The 19,809-nt window shown below is 47.9% G+C and overlaps 2 protein-coding genes and 1 pseudogene across 3 annotated transcripts; 1 reads left to right on the top strand and 2 right to left on the bottom strand.

The window, feature by feature from the left end:
* Positions 1 to 598: 598 nt before the first annotated feature.
* On the bottom strand, positions 599 to 1,141 carry LOC308511630 (ferritin heavy chain-like; the record flags this gene model as incomplete). Its single annotated transcript, XM_081081615.1, has 1 exon — positions 599 to 1,141. One exon carries the CDS (start codon positions 1,139 to 1,141, stop codon positions 599 to 601), a length of 543 nt encoding a protein of 180 aa, XP_080937741.1.
* A 5,837-nt stretch (positions 1,142 to 6,978) lies between these two features.
* Positions 6,979 to 9,113, top strand: LOC308511629 (tryptophan--tRNA ligase, cytoplasmic-like; annotated as a pseudogene). Its single transcript has 2 exons — positions 6,979 to 7,014; positions 7,872 to 9,113. The product of its transcript is annotated as a tryptophan--tRNA ligase, cytoplasmic-like (transcript).
* A 2,142-nt stretch (positions 9,114 to 11,255) lies between these two features.
* Positions 11,256 to 12,833, bottom strand: LOC308511628 (protein FAM47E-like; the record flags this gene model as incomplete). Its single annotated transcript, XM_081081614.1, has 2 exons — positions 11,256 to 12,046; positions 12,182 to 12,833. The coding sequence occupies 2 exons, from the start codon at positions 12,831 to 12,833 to the stop codon at positions 11,256 to 11,258; spliced, it is 1,443 nt and encodes a 480-aa protein (XP_080937740.1).
* Between the last annotated feature and the right edge of the window lie 6,976 nt (positions 12,834 to 19,809).

Genomic DNA, 19,809 nt, shown 5'->3' with positions numbered 1-19,809 from the left:
CCTCCTCCCTCCTCCATCCAGGGTTCTCTGAAATTCCTCCCCCTCCATCAGGGTCCTATGGAATCCCCTCTTTCCTCCTCCATCTGGATCTTATGGAATCCCTCCTTCATCCATCAGGGTCCTGTGGAATCCCTCCGCCATCCATCTGGGCCCGATGGAATCCCTTCTCCCTCCATCAGGGTCCTATGGAATCCCTCTTTCCTCCTCCATCAGGGTCCTATGGAATCCCTCCTCCCTCCATCAGGGTCCTATGGAATCCCTCCTCCCTCCATCAGGGTCCTATGGAATCCCTCCTCCCTCCATAAGGGTCCTATGGAATCACTCCTCCCTCCTCCATCCAGGGTCTCGAGCTGCACCTAATTGAGTCCTTGGTGGAGACTCCTGGATACTTGTTTTAAAACTGAAATGTGAGGGATTTCATCACAGGAATCAGAGAAAGACCTTTATTTATTTAAGAACCAATGACTTTATTTGAAGAGACAGTGAACCTTGAACCCAGAACTGAAGTGCCCGTTTTTCATGGACTATATGGCCAATGGCATCCGGGCACGGGGCAGGGAGGCCCCCACGGCTCTCTGGAAGGCAGTCCTGGTCAGTGCTACTCTCCGTCGCTCAGGATGAGCTTGTGGAGCAGGTCCTCCTCCAGGCAGGACTCGGGGGCCTGCATCTGGCGCAGCTGGCTGATGTGGTCGCCCAGCTCCTGGAGTAAGGCCGCCTGTGGGTGCAGGCAGTGGCTCTCCAGAAACTCGCACAGGTGGGCGTCCTCCCGGTGGGTGGCCAGGCGGTGCAGGTGCCGCAGGCCCTGGTCCACTCTCTTCGCCAGGAGCAGGGCCAGCCCCAGGGCCATCAGGCTGCTGTCCCACTCGTGCTGCTGCGGCCAGGGGACGTCCTCCAGCAGGACTCGGCCCCCGTGCTGGCTCTGCAGCCACAGCCACCGCTCTGCCTGCTCCCTTGTCTTGAGGGCCCACTTCCGGAAGTACTGGGAGCCCTGCTGCCAGGCCCAGTTGTGCCTCTGGAAGTAGGTGGGGATGGAGGTGTACACGGAGGCCGCGTAGAGCTCCAGGCTGATCTGGTGGTTGATGGCGGCCTCGCAGTCTGGATGGTAGCGCTGGCGCTCAGAGGAGGGCGGAGGAGTGGCCATGTCTGCAGGCGCAGGAGCGGGTCGGAGGCTGAGGCTGAGTGGAGGAGGCCGGCGGGTCACAGGTGTAGGCGGCTGGGGTCTCCGTAGGTCCTGGGTGAGGGCAGGGCACCAGAGTCAGGCGTCTGCAGCGACAAGACACGTGGAAGGCTGCGGGCCGCTGGTGGTGGCGGTTGGCTCTGAGGGGACCCGAAGCAGTGACCGTTACTCAGGGGTCTGGGGAGGGGCGGGGGGCCCCTCACAGGGGGGCCTGAGGGGGCCCCGAGGAGGCGGGCAGGGCCGACCTTCTCCGGAATCCATGCCCATCTCATGCTGGGCCCCTGGCCTTCATGGCATTTTAAAGTGTGACCCGTGAGGACAAGTGCGACCGCTGTCAGGACGTCAACCGCACTTGGTTTCTCGGAGCAGCTTGGGTGAATGTGGTCCCGATGTGGTTGTGTCCTTAACCGCCGCCCAGCCCTTTTGGGGAATCCTTATTTCCTCAGCATGAATCCCAAAGCTTCATCAGAATGATGTCAGCGTCTGCACCCACAGTACCCACAGCCTGTCCCCGGTCCTCGGCCTGGTGACGCCAGCGACCTCCACTTCCTCCTGTTCACCATCAAGGCCCCCCTCTCTGCGGGCAGAGCCCGGCCTCCACAGCCTCACTGACTCTCCGCCTCCCATCTTCCCTCCTGTGAACTGGCCTTCCCGCCCTTTACTCTGTCTCCTCTCCATCTCTCAGCACAGCCCTGAAACACATTCCGACCGCCCTGTCTGCCCCCAAGGGGGACAGTTCCCATGGTCTCAACGCAGACATCCTAAAGATTCCATCAAAATGCTATTAGAACTGGTAAATGAATTTAGTCAAGTTACAGGATAAAAAATTAGTGTTCAGAAATCCATAGCATGGTTATGTACCAATAATGAAACATCAGAAAAGAAATTAAGAAAACATCCCATTTACAATTGCATCAAAAATACCTACCAGTAAATTTAACCAAAGAGGTAAAAACGTCTGAACTCTGAAAATAATAAGACACTGAAGAACGCAATTGAAGAGGAAGCAAATAAATAAAAGCATATACTGTTTCTTATGGATAGGAACAATTAATGTAAAAAATGTCCATAGTACCAAAAGGATTATATAGATTCAACACAATCAATATCAACATACCAGTGCCATTTACCATAGAACTGGAACAAATAATCCAAAAATTTTGACCCCAAATAGCCACAGCAATCTTGAGAAAGAAGAACAAAGTTGGAGGTATCATGCTACCATTGATAGAACTATTCTACAAGCCCCTAGTAATCAAAACAAAATGGTAATGGCAAAAGATGTATAGCTCAATGAAACGGAATAACCCAGAAACAAACTCACACCTATACGGGCCATTAATCTATGGCAAAGGGGGGAAGAACATTCAATGGGATAAGCACAGTCTAGTCCAGTGATGGCGAACCTTTTGAGCTCGGCATGTCAGCATTTTGAAAAACCCTAACTTAACTCTGGTGCCCTGTCACACATAGAAATTTTTTGATATTTGCAACTATGGTAAAACAAAGATTTATATTTTTGATATTTATTTTATATATTTAAATGCCATTTAATAAAGAAAAATCAACTAAAAAATGAGTTCACGTGTCATAGGTTCACCATCACTCTAGTCAATAAATGGTGCTGGGAAAACTGGACAAATATATGCAAAAAAGATACTAGACCATTTTCTTACACTATATATCAGAATAAACTCAAAACTGATTAAAGAGTTAACTATAAGATGCAAAACCAGAAAACTCCTAGAAGAAAGATAGTCAGTAAACTTTTTGACATTGTTCTTAATTATATATATACTAGAGGCCCGGTGCACGAAATTCGTTCACTGGGGGATGGGGTTCCCTCAGCCAAGCCTGCCCCTCAGTCCAGGAGCCCTCAGTAGATGTCCTACTGATGGCCACAATCTGGCAGCAGAGGCTCGGTGCAGGGGTCCTCTTTGTGTGTGTGTGTGTGTGTGTGTGTGTATGTGTGTGTGTGTGTGTGTGTGTGTGTGTGTGTGTGTCTGTCTGTCTGCTGTGGGCCTGCCCCCAGCCACACCTGGGAGGTGCCCCTCTCTGTTGATCTCTCAGGCTCCTGGCCTCCACTGCATGTTGTACTCTCCCTTGAGCTGTGGCCAGGGTGAGGCGCCCTTTCCTGCTGTGGGATTGCCAGAGCAACCTAGGGACAGGTGCACACAGGGCATGGCTGCAGGCCGCCCTTCCCTGCTCTGGGATCACCACAGTGATCCCAAGCGCAGGCGCACAGGGAGGCTGGCTGCAGGCCCCCCTTTCCTGCTCCTTGATCGCCGCTGCAATCCCAGGGGCAGGCACACAGGGGGGCTGGCTAGAGGCCGCTCTTTCCTGCTCAGGAATCGCAGTGGTGACCCAGGTGCTGGCGCACACATGGCTGGCTGCAGGCCACCTGTTGTAACGTACCCCGCGAATCACAGAAGGGCACCTCAAGAAGTCGAATTAAAGAGTCACATTTATTGCAATCCGGGACTATGAGGGGCCATTCCCAAATCTCATAGCCCTAAGATGGTGGCAAAACCAGACTTATATAGGCAAAATCACAAAGGTATTGATTACATCCCAGGGTTTGGAATGTGGCACCTGGCTCCCAAAAAAGCAGATTACAGAAGCAGAATTAAGCATGTTAATTACAGTGTCGGGTCTCGGGGTCACTGAATTGACAGGTAAACATTGTCTAGAACCCTTGGGTCTCCTGACCACTAAGTTGTCAGGACAGTTTAGAGTAATTGTGCTGTCCTGGTCTCTGGACCACTGAGTCAGCTGGAACGCACCACCTGTGGCCACTAAAACAATTTAGGGTAATTGTGCTGTCCTGTTTCCCAGGTACAGAAGAATGTGCTCTCTAAGACCAGTATGATAACAATCAATGGAATAGTCATTCAATCGATAAGGCATTCAATCGAATGGGATGACTTATACAATTTAGAAAATCAAAGTAACCTGTCCATTGTTAAACAAAGCAAATAGGTACCATACTTCACACCCTTTCCTGCTCCATGATCTCTGGGGCAATCCCATGGGCAGGCGCACAGGGGGGGCTGGCTAGAGGCCCCCCTTTCCTGCTCCATGATCGCTGCGGCGATCCCACAGGCAGGCGCACAGGGGGGCTGTCTAGAGACAGCCCTTTCCTGCTCCATGATCCCTGCAGTGACTCAGGGGCAGGTGCACAGGGGGGCTGGCTAGAGGCCGCTCTTTCCTGCTCAGGGATCTCAGTGGTGACCCAGGTGCAGGCGCACACAGGGCTGGCTGCAGGCCGCCCTTTCCTGCTCTGTGATCGCCATGGCGACCCAGGGGCAGGCGCACATGGGGGCTGGCTAGTGACCACTCTTCCCTGCTCCCTGATCACTGCAGTGACCCAGGGGCAGGCGCACAGGGGGACTAGCTGCAGGCCCCCCTTTCCTGCTATGGGATCTCTGGTTCCTCATCCCTGGCAGGGGCGGCCAGGGAAGAGGCAGGCACCGGCCTCTTCGGTGCCCTGCTCTGGCTTCTCTGATCACCGGCAGGGGGGCAGGCAAAGATGGCCGGTTCTCCCATTCAGGGCCAGGGGCCATGCCTCCCGGCTCTTGCCTGCTGCCTGTATTTCCAATCACCGTCCTTTCCCTATGGCCTCCCATCATTGCTCCTCTGTATGCAAATTAACTGCCATCTTTGTGGGCAGTTAATTTGCATATCACCCTGTTTAGCCAATGGGAAGTGTAGCGGATGTACGCTAATTACCATGTTTCTCTTTTATTAGATAGGACTAGAGTCCCAGTGCATGAATTCATGCATGGGTGGGGTCCAGAAGCCTCCCCCAATCAGGCTAATTGGGGCTGGGCCAGCCCAGGGGAGGGAACGTGAGAGGTTGATTGGTCAGCACCACCCCTGATCAGGCCGATTGGCCAGCCACAGTGCATGTCATAGTGACTGGTCATGTTGGTTACTTGGTTTTTTTATCCTACCTAATAATAGACAAACATGGTAATTAACCGTACCTCCAACACACTTCCGATTGGCTAATCAGGGTGATATGCAAATTAGCTGCCAACCAAGATGGCGGTCGGGAGCCAGGCAGCTGAAGCGAACAGGAGGCTTGCTTGCTTCAGTGATGGAGGAAGCCAAGGTTCCCGGCCTGCCACTGCTGGCCTCTGAGCTGCACTCTAAGAAGCAATGCTGCAATTATAGAAGCTAAATAAACACCATGCTTTCAACCAGCCGGCCAAGCTGGATTTGCAACAGTGTTCCAATTATAGAAGCCAAACAAACCAGATACCTGAGTTCAGCAGCCGAGGTCTCAGAGCTGGAGCCGAGCCTCAGAGCTAAAGCTGGCTCTCAGCTGCAGTGACAGCCATAGAAGGAAAATAAATCCCAGAATAAAAAAAAAGAAAGAAAGAAAAAAAGGAGAGGTTGGGAGCTTTAGTCACCAGACAGCCTGAAAACGGCCCTCAGCCACTCACCCAGACTGGCCAGGCACCCCAGGGGGGACACCCACCCTGTAGGTGGTGTGACTAACTGAAAATAGCCACCATCCCCTCATCCAGGCTGGCCAGGCACCCAAGCAGGACCCCCCACCCTGATCCGGGACACCCTTCAGGGCAAAAGAAATGGCTCCCACCCATGCACCAGGCCTCTATAGTATATAGTGAAAGGGTAATATGCCTCCCAGCAACGGGATTAGTGGAGCCGAGAGGCCTTCCAAACCCGGGTATCAGCAGAGCCATAAAGCCTCCCGAACTCGAGAACAGCTGAGCCGTGAGGCCTCCCGAACCTGGGATCAGCGGAGCTGTGAGGCCTCCTAGCACCTGGATCAGCTGAGCAGCGAGACCTCACTGCCCTGGTGACAAGCAGAGCCGCAAGGCCTCCCAGGACTTTGATCAGTGGAGCCACGAGGCCTCCTGGCCCCTGAAGCAGTGTGAGAGGGGGCAACGCCCAAACCCCCAGATCGCCCTGCGGCTCTGTGTGTGACAGGGGGCGGGGCCACAACTCCCTATCCTCTCTGCTCTGTTCATGACAGGGGATGGCGCCCTAACCCCCTGATCGGCCCTGCTCTGTGCCTGATAGCGGGAAGCTCCCCAACCCCCTGATCTGCTCTGTTCTGTGTGTGACAGGGGGTGGTGCCCCAACTCCCCTATTGGCCCTGCTCTGTGCGTGAGAGGGGGCAGCGCCCCAACCCCCTTATCGGCCCTGCTCTGTGCATGAGAGGGGGTGAATCCGCAACCTCCCCATTGACCCTGCCTTGATTGTGACTAGTGTGGCACCTCCACCACCCAATCGGCCCTACCCTGATCGTGACTGAGGGTGGCGCCCCAACTCCCCAATCAGCCCTACTCTGAGCCCGACCAGGGGCTGCACCTAGGGATTGGGCCTGCCCTCTGCCAACCGGGAGCGGGCCTAAGCCAGCAGGTCATTATCTCCGAAGGGGTCCCAGACTGTGAGAGGGCACAAGTGGAGCTGAGGGACACGCCCCCCCGCCAGTGCACCAATTTTTGTGCACCAAGCCTCTAGTCTATACTAATAAAAGAGAAACATGGAAATTGGCATCACTCTGCTATGCCCACCAGCCAATCAGGATGAGTATGCAAATTAACCCAACAAAGATGGCGGTTAATTTGCATAAGCCAGTGGGAGAAAGATCAATATCATATGATCTCAGTCATATGTGAAAAATAACTAAGAACATAAAGTGATGAAAAAATAGACCTAGAGTCAAAGAGACATGGAGCACACTGGCAACCCTCATAGGGAAAGAAGGAGAGGGTGGAGGGAGGAAGAATTCAACCACTGAACTCATGTGCGTATATGCATAACCCATGGACACAGACAATGGGATGGTGAAGGATTTGGGGGTAAGGTGCTGGGAGAGGTCACTAGGGTAAAAAAAGGGACATGTATAATACTTTCAGCAATAAAAAGAAAAGTAAAATGCCAGCTCTAACCGGTTTGGCTCAGTGGACTGAGCATTGGCCTGTAGATTGAAGGGTCCCATGTTTGATTCTGGTCAAGGGCACATGCCCAGGTTATGGGCTCAATCCCTAGTAGGGGGTGTGCAGGAGGCACATGATCAATAATTCTCATCATTGAAGTTTTCATCTCACTCCATCTCCTTTCCTCTCTGAAATGAATAAAAATATTTTTTTTTAAAAAGTCAAAGCTGTCTTTGGAAATTCAGGTCCCTGTGACCCCAGAACTGATCTTTCACAACATTGCCTTAGTGCACAATACCCACAGGGCACTTGGAGTCTGCCTTTCTTCCCATGAGGACAAATGAAAACTCAGTTCTCATACTGAGACTAAGGATGTTAGATGGGGAGTGAGTGTGGAGGTTAAATGGAGGCCAGCTTGCAGTGTGGGGTGGCTAATGACCAGCTAATGATGCAATGACTGGCTAATAGTTTGAATTTAGAGTGGGTTTCCTTGGTCTCTACACCTACCCTCCCCCAAATACACACACTCACAACCAAAACCTGATTGGACTTTCTCATGAGGAATTGGTCAAGAGGCTCAAGTGTTTGTGAGAAACTGGTTGATTTCTAAGAAATTCTTACTGCAAATAGCTGCAGGGTGGGGTGAACAAGAAGAAAAGAGAAGAAAGGGGCTTAACAAAGGAAACAGTAAGAGGGGGAAGACTATAAAAGAAGAGCCCAGCTGCACAGAGATCTCAGCTACTCCACAGGCCACCTCTTCAGTGTCCCCCGCAGCCCAGGATGAAATTGATTCTGCAGGGAAGAGGCTGTTATTGCTAAAAATGAGCTACAACGTGGCCACGGGGGAGAGCTACAAGGCCACTGCCTTCCAGAGAACCTTGCACCTGGGTTAGTGGTCCGGGTGCCATGGAAGCTGAAATGGATTTTGTGGACCCCTGAAATGAACAGAAGAACAGTGCAAAAGGCAGTGACTATGACAAGCTCATTGTCTGTTTGGAAGCAGTAACATTGACCAAGAGCTGATAAACAGAATAGAGAGAGTCACGGGCCAGAGACTGCACTGTTTCCTGCACAGATGCACCTTCTTCTCAAACAGAGACATGAACCAAGCCCTCGATGCCTATGAAAACAAGAAGCTGTTTCGCTGGTAAATGGGCAGGGGCCCCTCTTCCAAAGCCATGCATGTAGGCCACCACATCCCGTTCATTTTCACAAAGTGGCTGCAGGACATGTTGAATGTGCTCTTGCTCATCCGGATGGCAGATGAGTAGAAGTACCTGTGGAAGTCCTGACCCTGGACCAGGCCTATGGCTACTCCATGGAAAATGCCAAGGACATCATCACCTGTGGCTTTGACATCAACAAGCCCATCTTCTCTGACCTCGACTACATGGGGGTGAGCACAGACTTCTACAAGAATATGGTGAAGATCAGAAGCACGTGACCTTCAACCAAGTGAAAGGCATTTTTTGGCTTTGCAGACAGTGATTGCAAGGGGAAGATCAGCTTTCCTGCCATCCAGGCTGCTCCCTTCTTCAGTAACTCATTCCCACAGAACTTCGGGAGCGAGATGGACGTCCAGGGCCTCAGCCCCTGTGCCATCAACCAGGATCCTTACTTCAGGATGACAAGAGATGTCACACCCAGGATCTTCTATCCTAAACCACCCTGCTGCACTCGACCTTCTTCCCCTCCCTGCAGGGGACTCTGACCCAAAGGAGTGCCAGTGACCCCAACTGGCCCACTTCCTCACAGACACAGCCAAGCAGATCAAGACCAAGGTCAACAAGTATGTGTTTTATGGAGGGAGACACATCATGGAGGAGCACAGGCAGTTTGGGGGAAATGGCCACCTGGACGTGTCCTTCATGTACATGACCTTCTTCCTCGAGGATGAGGACAAGCTGGAGCAAATCAGGAAGGATTACAGCAGTGGAGCCATGCTCACCTGGGAGCTCAAGAAGGAGCTCATGCAGGTCCTGCAGCCCCTCCTGGCAGAGCACCAGTCCAGGTGCAAGTAGGCTATGGAAGAGATATTCAAAGAATTCTTGACACACACCCCCACCCCTGCCCAGAGCTGTCCTATGACTTTCAATAATGCCCATTTTATATCTGCACAGAAGGAACCATAATTTATCCAGAGGCTCTGCCACGTGGCTTCCGGTTCCTGGTGTCTGTAACTCTGTGTGTCTGTCAGTACTGTTTCTCCCCATGTCATCCTTTCCAAAGACACCCTGTGAGCTGCCTGCTCTGCCCCTAGGAGGACTTCCATTGGACAACATCCCACTCTACATAGACCCTTGAAGCCTGATGGTTATACAACCTTTTGGTCTAGGTGTTCATTTCAGGAAGTTTAATGGGCACAGGCCTATTTCAGCCCATCCCCCCAAAATCAAACAGAAATGCTAGCTGTGCTTTTGACTGAGAGATCTCCCAGCTTGAAAGCTGCTTTTCACACTGAGTATTAGCCCCAGGTGGCCCCTTTTATTAAGTTGAGTCTGTGGGAGAAACTTTCCAGCTCACTTCCTGAAATCCATACCTCATGTGTTCTCCTGGAACCTCTGCCCTTCCCTGAGCCTCCCCACGCTGCTTCCAGGGACTGGCCCTAAGCAGACACTGTGCCCCCACCCTGTGGCAGCTGAGGGGAATGTGTGTTCTTTGTGGAAACCTTTGTCCTGACACTTGATTGGCTCGGAGGACTGCAAAGAGCAGTGCCTTGCTGGTGTCCTGGGCTGTAGAGAACAAACAGCAGCCCTAGGCACCAAAGAAAACATTCAGTCTTGTGCCCTGTGTAGTCTGGGAAAGCAGAAGAATATCCCAGGAAATCCCTTCATGGAGGTGAAGGGTCGACTCCTTAGCACAATACCCTAAATAAATTAATTTTGGTCCCATGGGTGGTGGGTTTAGGGATAGAATATATATGTGACATACAATCCATGTTTCCTGGCCAACCTACCTTTGTGGACATCCCATTGAATTAATTAGCCATTTCAGTGGAAAGAAAGTTAGTCTGTCTTTATCATGTTCAGGCTGCTTTACCTCACATTTAACACCCACATTTTTGGAGTCATGGGAAATCTCTGTATGACAAGTGATCACATGGAGAGATATTACAAGAAACAGAGACTATCATAAATATGATGATATGCCTCAGGGATTTTTGACCCTAAGAATATTAAAAGTCATAGGAGGATTTGAAAAGTGTTCAGAAAGGTCTAACTAAATAGTTAATTTTATAAAAATATTTTACTTTATTCTATTCCATAGATGAGCATGTATTATCTTCTGTTCAGCTAAAGAGTGGAATAATTGATTTAATATATGTATGAATATATTTTCCTTCTAGATCAGGGGGACAGTAAATTTTACTGTAAAAAATCAGATAGCAAATATTTTAGGCTTGCAGGCCATATGATCTCTGTGATAATTCCTAAATTCTCATGTCGTAGTGCAAAGGTAGCCATGGACAATTAAAAAAAAAATGCATAAAATTACTTCGGCTACGGGTTACAAGTTGTGCTTAACAAAATAATTGTCGTAATGCATTATAAATTGAGTATTATCGGAGCGATAGTTCTTTCATTATGCACGATTATCTTGGAATTCATCCCAAGTTGTAGCTGGCATAATTTTTAATATACTTTTACTGATTTTCAGAGAGGGAGAGGAAGAGAGAGAAACATCAATGATGACACAGAAACATTAATCGGCTGCTTCCAGCATGTACCCCCCGCCCCAACACACACACTGGGGATCGAGCCAGCAACACGGGCATGTGCCCTGAGCAGGAATCAAACTATGACCTCCTGATACATAGGTCTACACTCAACCACTGAGCCACATAGGCTGGGCAACAAGATCCTTTTTAAGTAATTCATTTATTTATGGTCATTTTTAATGAATAATTGAAATGAAAATATAATACTCCTAACACAATCAAAACCAAGAGGAGTATATATAAATATTTACTTCATAGTTGGTAAAATACATAACACATTGAAGCAGAAGCTAATTCAGAAAGTTTTATTAGAAATAGGTGTTAAAAATTTACAGATATTGTGGAATCAAATTGTCCATACACAGTGAGGCACTCATGGTGAATTCTGACTTATGTTAAAATGAGAGAGACACACTAGCCAAGTGAGCAGTAAATAGAAAAATTTCTAATCCTCTTCGACCCCTGAATCCTCCTCTTTGGGTTTGGAGAGGAGTTTCATTACTCGGTGTATAGGAGTCTTCACAGACTCATAGTTCCATCCCTTCCTCATAAACATCTTCTCAATCACACCTGGCATCCTGTAGCCCTTGCTTACAATGAAATCTTTGAAGGCAATTGGTCCATAAAGTTCATCAATAATGTCTGGTTCAAGATGCCTTCCATCGGTCAAATGTTCCTTGTCAGGGACGACTTTAGGGTCGGGAAAGGGCTGGTCATTGACCAGCTTTTTCCAGGATTTGGGGTCCAGGTACCATGCTCCATACCTTATCTTCTCCCGTTTGGGTTTATAAGGGTCTTGTTGTTTGCGGAGTTTCCTTTCCCAGTTACCTTCCTGCAGGGAGAATTTTCTCTGCTGTATGTCATCTAGCTGTTTGCAGGGCCTTATATTCAAAGGAAGCTGGCTTATTTTCTTTATTTTGACTGTATTATGGGTGAGTGGGACCTCTAACTCAACTTGAAACTGTTTCATGAGGTCCTCTTCATCAATGCCTATGTCTCCAAAATTATCATCGATCCATCTGCAGAATTCACGAATTCTTCTTCTTGATTTTTGGAGCCCAGGATCTTTGGGGATATCCGTTGTGCATGCTGCATTTGTCTCTTCCTCAGGAAACAAACTGAATAAATATGACTGGAGACTCTCCTTGGCCGTTTCCACGTAGGCTTGGTCTTCAGGTTCCAGGTTGTCCTCCTCGGGAGGTTCCAGGTTGAGCTTCCAGGCAGATTTGGGGTGGACTGCCTGGGGAGGCTCCAGGTTCACTGCCTGGGGAGGCTCCAGGTTCACTGCCTGGGGAGGCTCCAGGTTGACCTCCTCAGGATGTTCTTCACACAGGTGTGTGGGGGTCTTCTTTCTTTCCTTGGTGCCCTCACAATACGCCCACGTGTCCTCCAGCTCCCTGTCAGGATCTAGCACTTTCAGGACCTTGAGCAGGAGGTCTGGAGGGAGAGCTTCCTCCAGATTCGGGCAGTTAACCAAGGAATGCTGGGTCAGGCTGGCTTCAATGTTCTCTACAAAGGCCTTCCGTGCTCGCTGGGCTGGCGAGAGCTTGGAACACAGGTCCGCTCCCGTGGGCGGCTGCCTGTGAATCTTTTTGGGCGGAGGGCGGGGAATTCTATGAGCAATCATGGGGAGAAAGCCTTCCCGAGGGCCACGAGTGATCACATCTTCAGCAGATGGACAGCCCGTTCTGAAGTCGTCCAGTCCCTCCTTCACAAATACCCACCGCCGGCTGTCCATGGAGGTGGGGCACTTCCCAAGCTTGTTGTTCTGCCTGGAGAGATAGCGGGAAGGCAACCTGTCCCTGTCCTTGAACCAGGGCTTACATTCCATGCCCAGGGGCACGGGCTTCAGCGGTCCTGGCCCTAGCAGCCACTTCTTGCTGGGCTCCGGCTTCTTGTCCAGCTTCGGCCCTGACTGCCACGGCTTGATCAGCCCTGACTCTATGAGCGCCTTCTTCCTCAGGTCCGACTTTAACAGCCACCCCTTGTGGGGCTCAGGTAAGGGCCACTTCTGGCACGCCATGGCGCCCTTGGCCCAGGGCGCCCAGTGGCTTCAGGGGTTTGTTGTCCCAGCGGCCCCGTTGCTAGGAGACCATTGCCTGGTGCTGACTCATTCTTATTCTTTCCCGAGGTGGGTCAGCACGTGCCCCTGCACAGCCTGCATTGTCCAGGGATGGCCGGCAAGGTTGCATTCTTGCTTGTGGTACAGAACTGTTCCCGTGTATGGGCACTCCTCCACAGGTCAGCTCCCCATTCATCTTTTGATGGACTTTTGGACTGATTCCAGTTTGAAGCTGTTTGGAAATCAAGGGGTCACGAATATTTCACGTGTTCACATCTTCATACAAGTACTTTCATTTCTCCTGGATAAATTATAGGTAACAATTGAAAGGCGGGAGCTTCTGAGAACCATGTTTTTTCTATGTACTCACAGCCGTCAGGTTTTGATATCTGCCCAAATATGGGTGAAGTGAGTGAGGCATTGGGTATACAACTTAAGATGGCACCCCAAATCCCCCTCAGAAATCAAGATCAATTATCTTTTAAGGTAACATTTCAACATAATCAGAAAAACAGTGCCATAGTAAAGCCTGAGGACAAAGGATAGGTCAGTGCCCTACTACGGATCCTGTCTTTATTTAAAACCCATGTGTTGTTCACCATCCATTTTCTTTTTACAAATAATATTTGCCCTTTTTAGATACTGTTGTGTTTCTTGGAAACAGCTTGATTCTTTGGGATCCTTTTTAAGATTTGATTTAAATAACCAGAGCAGTTCCCTGTGATAGTACATGGCTAAATACTGTTAGACCATGTGGTATGGTTAATTAACTGTTCCTCACTACTGAAGCAAGACCCTTCCATGTAAATTATTCAATGCCTGTGCATCTAGAGATCTTCTAGTCTGGCTGACAGTAAAGGTCACTATTGCAGGCCCTGTGTGAGTATCAGTTATCAAGAATCCTTTCCAGTGGTTTCTTTCCTGGCTTCTAATAATGTATTCACACACGAGCTGATCAGTAATCCCCTGAATCATTCTTGTGGGGTGCAAGATTCTAGAGTTCCGTCTCTTTCTCTCATTTTGCTCTCTGGTTGTCTGCCTTGAGATCTCTACCCACCTTGTTCTCTGTGGTGTCTTAGCTCCATCTCCTTTACATAGCGTGACCTCTCTGAGCTGTGGCCTAGAAACAGAAGGAATGTGGAGCCATCATAGGAGTCACCTCATTTATTTCCTATCTGTGAGGCATCTGTCCCTGCTTCCTGATGTCCAGTGTCTTTCATAATTTTATCTTATTTTCTTTCATTATTTTTTCACGTGCTCCAGGGCATAAATCTGATACCTGTTACTCTACTTTGGCCAGAAGAGAAAATATGATCAACTTTTTTTGTTTCGTCTCCATCAATTTGTGAGTCTGCCTTTGCAAAGGTCTACCACGGCTTCCGGGCTATCATGGGGAGAAAGCCCGCCCGAGGGCCATGAGTGTTCACATCTTCAGGAGATGGACAGCCCTTTGTGAAGTCGGGCTGTCCATCTCCTGGTACCGTAAATTCTTGCTATTCTCCATGATTAGAAATTGTAGATCACACCCACATTATTGAAACAAATGCCTCTTTTAAAATCCATACCAACCTATTTTACTTTTTTCCCTAATTCTCAGGATAACCATCTACTTCAACTTCCAAAAAATAAATAATAAACTCCTTAGCACATAACATTAGGTGTTTTACAATTTCAATGCAGCATGGATTTTTCTTGGTCATAGCCAATGATACACTAATACACAAATTACAGATTAGATGTAATTCTTCAACCATGGCAGCAACTTGAATCTTGTCCTCAAATACATTTTTGATTCATTTAGTTATTCAGCACACATTGGTTCAGTTCTCCTTTTGTATGAGGCAGTGTGTCCAATATTCAAACTCTTGCAATTAAAGATACAAACACTATATTTTCCCTATAATCAATTTCCCATCAATTTTTGCCATCTGATTATTTTAAAGATTTTCTTCAGACATCACCTTTGAAGTACATTCTTTCTGAGTAAGTGTTAAGTGAAGCAGGCTGAAATTGCAAATCAATGAAATAGAATTAAATATATTAATACAGCTAAGATGACTTAAGATGGTTGGTATAAATTAAAATATGAAGCTAAGGAATAGAAAATCAGTGACCACGATTCAGTGGGAACTCAATCTATTCTAGAAATCATTGCTTGTAAATTAGTATTATTATTAATATCATTATTAATATTAATATTATTGTTTCCTGGAGTATGAAGCACAGGGAGAATATCTCCGTTTAAGGATACGAACGAAGTGACATTTTCATAGGAAAAATGACAAGTAGCCTGAAGGTAATGCCCAGTATATTCAAAGCCCTTTAAAAGTTCACTATTGTCCCTATTTGTCATATGACATATACTTTTTCCAAAGAGGAATGATAGATGTGCAACAGAAATTACATTTATCCCTTATTGAAATTATCAAGTGAATCCTAGCTGTTTTGGACCATTGGGTAGAAGTGATGGCGAACCTATGACACGCATGTCAGAGGTGACACGCGAACTCATTTTTTTGGTTGATTTTTGTTGTTGTTGTTAAATGGCAGTTAATTATATAAAATAAATATCAAAAATATAAATCTTTGTTTTAGTATGGTTGCAAATGTAAAAAAAATTCTATATGTTACACCGCACCAGAGTTAAGTTAGAGTTTTTCAAAATGCTGACACGCCAAGCTCAGAAGATTCGCCAAGAGCCTCACCCTGGGGACTGAAGTGTCCCAGGTAACATTTTGTTGAAGGTCACGTGCCCAGGTGGTGGGGGCAAGAAGGCTCAATCCCCGGTAGGGGCCTACAAGAGGCAACTGATCAATGATTCTCTCTCATCACTAATGTTTCTATCCCTCTTTCCCTCTCCCTATCTCTCTAAAAACTTGTGCACTTGGGGGTGAGGGTGAGGGGTGGGGCTAGACCCCTCAACCTGACCTGCACCCTCTGTCATGTTCCGGGACCCCGGCCACTCCTGGCCTAGGCACAGGCCTACAGGCTTGGGAGGCCTGGCTCCCGAGGCCCCATTTTGTCAAGAGAACAAAGTCAGCGTATGTTACAGCCCTCACAGAACCTAGTACACTGCATCTGTGCATACAACTGCCTCGTTCATGTGTCTGCTTCGCCCTACTGGATTACTAACATCTTGAGGACATAGCTCTGTCTTATCCTGCTTCATCTTCAGTGCCTGGCCTGCTGCTATGGACCTGAGAGGGTTTGTTGAGTGCGTGAATAATGAATGAGTGAATGAGTGAATGAATGAGCAAGTAAGTGAATGAACAAGCAGCTAAGGGGCGGGAACTTCTGCCGCATTGCCATGGCAACATGGCAGAAGTTCCAGCCTCACACACGGCTCCCTAAAGCCCACCCTGGAAAGTTCCCCCCTGTTCCCAGTGGCCTGGGACCCCTCTCCTGGCTGCATACTGAATTACTAACATCTTGAGGACATAGCTCTGTCTTATACTACTTCAACTTCTGTGCCTGGCCTGGTGCCATGGACCTGAGAGGGTTTGGTGAGTGAGTGAATGAGTGAGTGAATGGGTGAATGAATGAGCAAGTGAATGAATGAGCAAGTAAGTGAATGAGAAAGCAGCTACCTGTTGGGATAGTTGCACTCTGCTTTGGGCTGCCTGACGCAAACCCCAGGAAGTTCCCGCCCTGCTCCCAGCGGCCCCACTCCCCTCTGCCAGCTGCATAGTTTGCGTAGGGCTAAGGCAGCCCAGGTGTGCGTTTTGGCAGATACATGCATTAACACCTGGCAGCCTCCGATCCCCATGGGAGGGCCGTTTGTGGGCGTGGCCATTGGCAGAGCAGTGCATGAGCAACTGTCAGCCAGGGATCCCTGTGGGAGGGCCATTTGTGGGCGTGGCTGCTGGCTGATTGCTGTGGTCCTGCTGCCAGCCCTGGGTCTGTTCTCATAAGGGCCACCTGCTGCCCCGGTCGCAAATAGCAGGCCTGGATGGCAGCAAGGCAGGCAGGATGGCGCTGCCCCTCCCTGCCTGCCATATGCAAATTAGCCACCATCTTTGTTGGCAGTTAACCGCCATCTTGGTTGGCAGTTAATTTGCATATCTCCTTGATTAGCCATGTCGGAGGTACAGTTAATTACCATGTTTGTCTACTATTAGATAGGAGATATATATATACATATATATAAAATTAGCCAATGAAACATAATGAATGAGCATCAGGAGTTCCAAATAATGTTTCTAGAGCTCTCTTCACTCTTAAATACAAGAGGTTACATTACTGTATGAACATCAGCATCTTCCAAGTATTCATCCTACTCTGGCTATGGCAGTTAACATTAGGAAATATGGCTATTGCAAAAGAGCCTGCTGTAGTTGTTTACCATCTACCAAGGCAAATATTTCTGAAGAGTGATTATTGATGTAGAGTACTTACCTTTCTAAATTGTCCCCTTTTTTTGCTTCTTAAATAGACAGCGTGTGAAGATTGTGTCTTACAGGTAGTTGTTACCATGACTTTGATCACTTACAATAAGCACATTTAAGATAATTCTGATACCTTGTAATGTGGCAACATTTTTCAACATCAGAATATTCCACTGACTTCCCCTTTTAGTTTTCATTTTTTTAAAAATCAAAATGACATTGTTTCTGGATCTATTTTTTCATGGATTTATTTTGTTCATTAGATTCCACATATGAGTGAGATCATGTGATACTTACCTTTCTCTGACTGGCTTATTTCATTTAGCATAATACTCTCCAGGTCAATCCATGCTGTTGCAAATATTTCTATCTTGCAAGTGCTTGATCTGTCCTCTAATTGTTTTCTTCTATAGTAGATATTTCATTTTAATTTTATAAATCTATTTTCTTCCCTTAAAATTCTGAGAATTGGAATTTGAATTTTTAGTAAAATTATCTTTTATTTCAATATTTTATCTGAGTTTCCCCCACAATGACATAGTTTTGTGTGTTTATTGTGATCCTCTATTTTACCCTCCTCATGCATCTGGCAAACCTTTTCCATTTTTATGTATGAATAAAGGACTTACTTGATTCACCTCGGTAAGTAGCATGGATCTGATCTAGAATTGTGATGTCCATTTCACTACTAGGGTTTTGTTCAAAATGGGAGAGTGGAGTGTGTTAGTTATTCAGTTTCTTTCTCATTTGGGGATACATGGCATAGAGCTTATAGGTAGAACAGGAACACTTTCTGATGCCAAAATAAACACAATATTTCTCACATCAGAACAGTAGTTTTTTTTTTTGCTTGCAGGAAAATGTGTCCTATTGTTTCCCTTCTCTGCAGGTCTGTAATTGTCTTTAATTCATTCACTGTCTTGGAGTGTAGTTAGGGAGATTAAAAGGCGCAGATGCCAAAGATCTTTACTGTCCTATGTAAGGAGGGATGGGGTAGGGTTAGAGCTGAGCAAGTTAAAACAGATCTGCTCTTCACAGAGCAGCTATTTACTCTCACAATTGACCAAGGATCATCTGCAGTGTTGCAATTTCATTTACTCTGTTCTTAGAGTAAGGGGTCTCCATCTTGCTACCCAGATGTTAACAAATGTTAATATCTGCATATTTTAGTAAACCAAAAACTGTAGGTTAAATACAAGAATACTTTCTTTTAATCCATGCCCAATCCCATTCTATTCACCCTTTTACCAGAGGTAAGCACAGCTGTGATTTTAAGGATATATTTTATACATTTAGCATGAACATTCACCCACATTCTAAGGGTCGAAGACCATCCACCTATCTGCACCCTCATATGCATTGTTAATAAGGTGTAGGTTAATTTTGTGTTTTCCCAGGTGCCACGGAATACCTCCTCCTCCACCCAGGTTCACATGAAATAACTTCTCCTCCATGCTGGGTCCCACGGAATACCTCCTACTCCATGCAGGATTCTATGGAATGCCTATTCCCACCTCCATAAGGGTCATATAGAATCCCTCCTCCCTCCATCAAGATCCTATGGAATCCCTCCTCCCTCCATCCAGGGTCCTATGGAATCCCTCCTCCCTCAATCCAGGAAACTATGGAATTCCTCCTCCCTCCCTCCCTACATCAGAATCCTATGGAATACCCATCTCTCTTTTCATCCAGGATCCTGTGGAATCCCTCCTCCCTCCATCAGGGTCTCATGGTATCCGTCCTCCCACCATCCCGGATCCTAAGGAATCCGTCCTCCCACCCTGAAACATGGTCCTAGGATATCCCTCCTCTCGGAAACCAAGGTCCTATGGAATCCCTCCTCCCTCTATCCAGGATCCTATGGAATCGCTCCTCTCTCCCTCCAAAAGAATCCTAGGGATCCTTTCTCACTCCCTCCATCTGGGTCCTTGGAAATCCCTCCTAACTCCTACATCGTGGGTCCTCTGGAATCCCTCCACCCTCCATCAGGGTCCTATGGAATCCCTCCTTACTCCTCCAGCAGGATCCTAAGGAATTCCTCCTCTCTCCATCTAGGGTCCTATGGAATCCTTCCTCCCTCCATCAGGGACCTGTGGAATCCTTCCTCTCTCCTCCATAAGGATATTATGGAATCCCTCCTCACTCCATCCATCTGGGTCCTATGGAATCCCTCCTCCCTCCATCAGGGTCCCATGGTATTCCTCCTCCCTCCTTCCATGGTCCTATGGAATCCCTCCTTCTTCCCTACATCAAGGTTCTATGGAATCCCTCCTCCCTCCTCCAACAGGGCCGTATGGAAACCTATCTTCCTACTCCATCAGGATCCTATGGAATCCCTCCTCCCTCCCTCCTTCAGGGTCCTATGGAATCCCTGCTCCCTCCTCCAACAGGGCCGTATGGAAGCCCTTCTTCCTACTCCATCAGGATCCTATGGAATCTCTACACCCTCCTTCCATAAGGATCCTATGGATTCCTTCCTCCCTCCATCAGCATCCTATTGAATCCCTCCTCCCTCCTCCATCTGGGCCCTATGGAATACCTCCTCCCTCCTC

Source organism: Myotis nattereri (assembly GCF_964212035.1).
Source record: "Myotis nattereri genome assembly, chromosome: X".
NCBI classification, from domain to species: Eukaryota; Metazoa; Chordata; class Mammalia; order Chiroptera; family Vespertilionidae; genus Myotis; species Myotis nattereri.
Note: the sequence above shows the minus strand (reverse complement) of the source record. Positions and strands in the feature narration are given on the sequence as shown.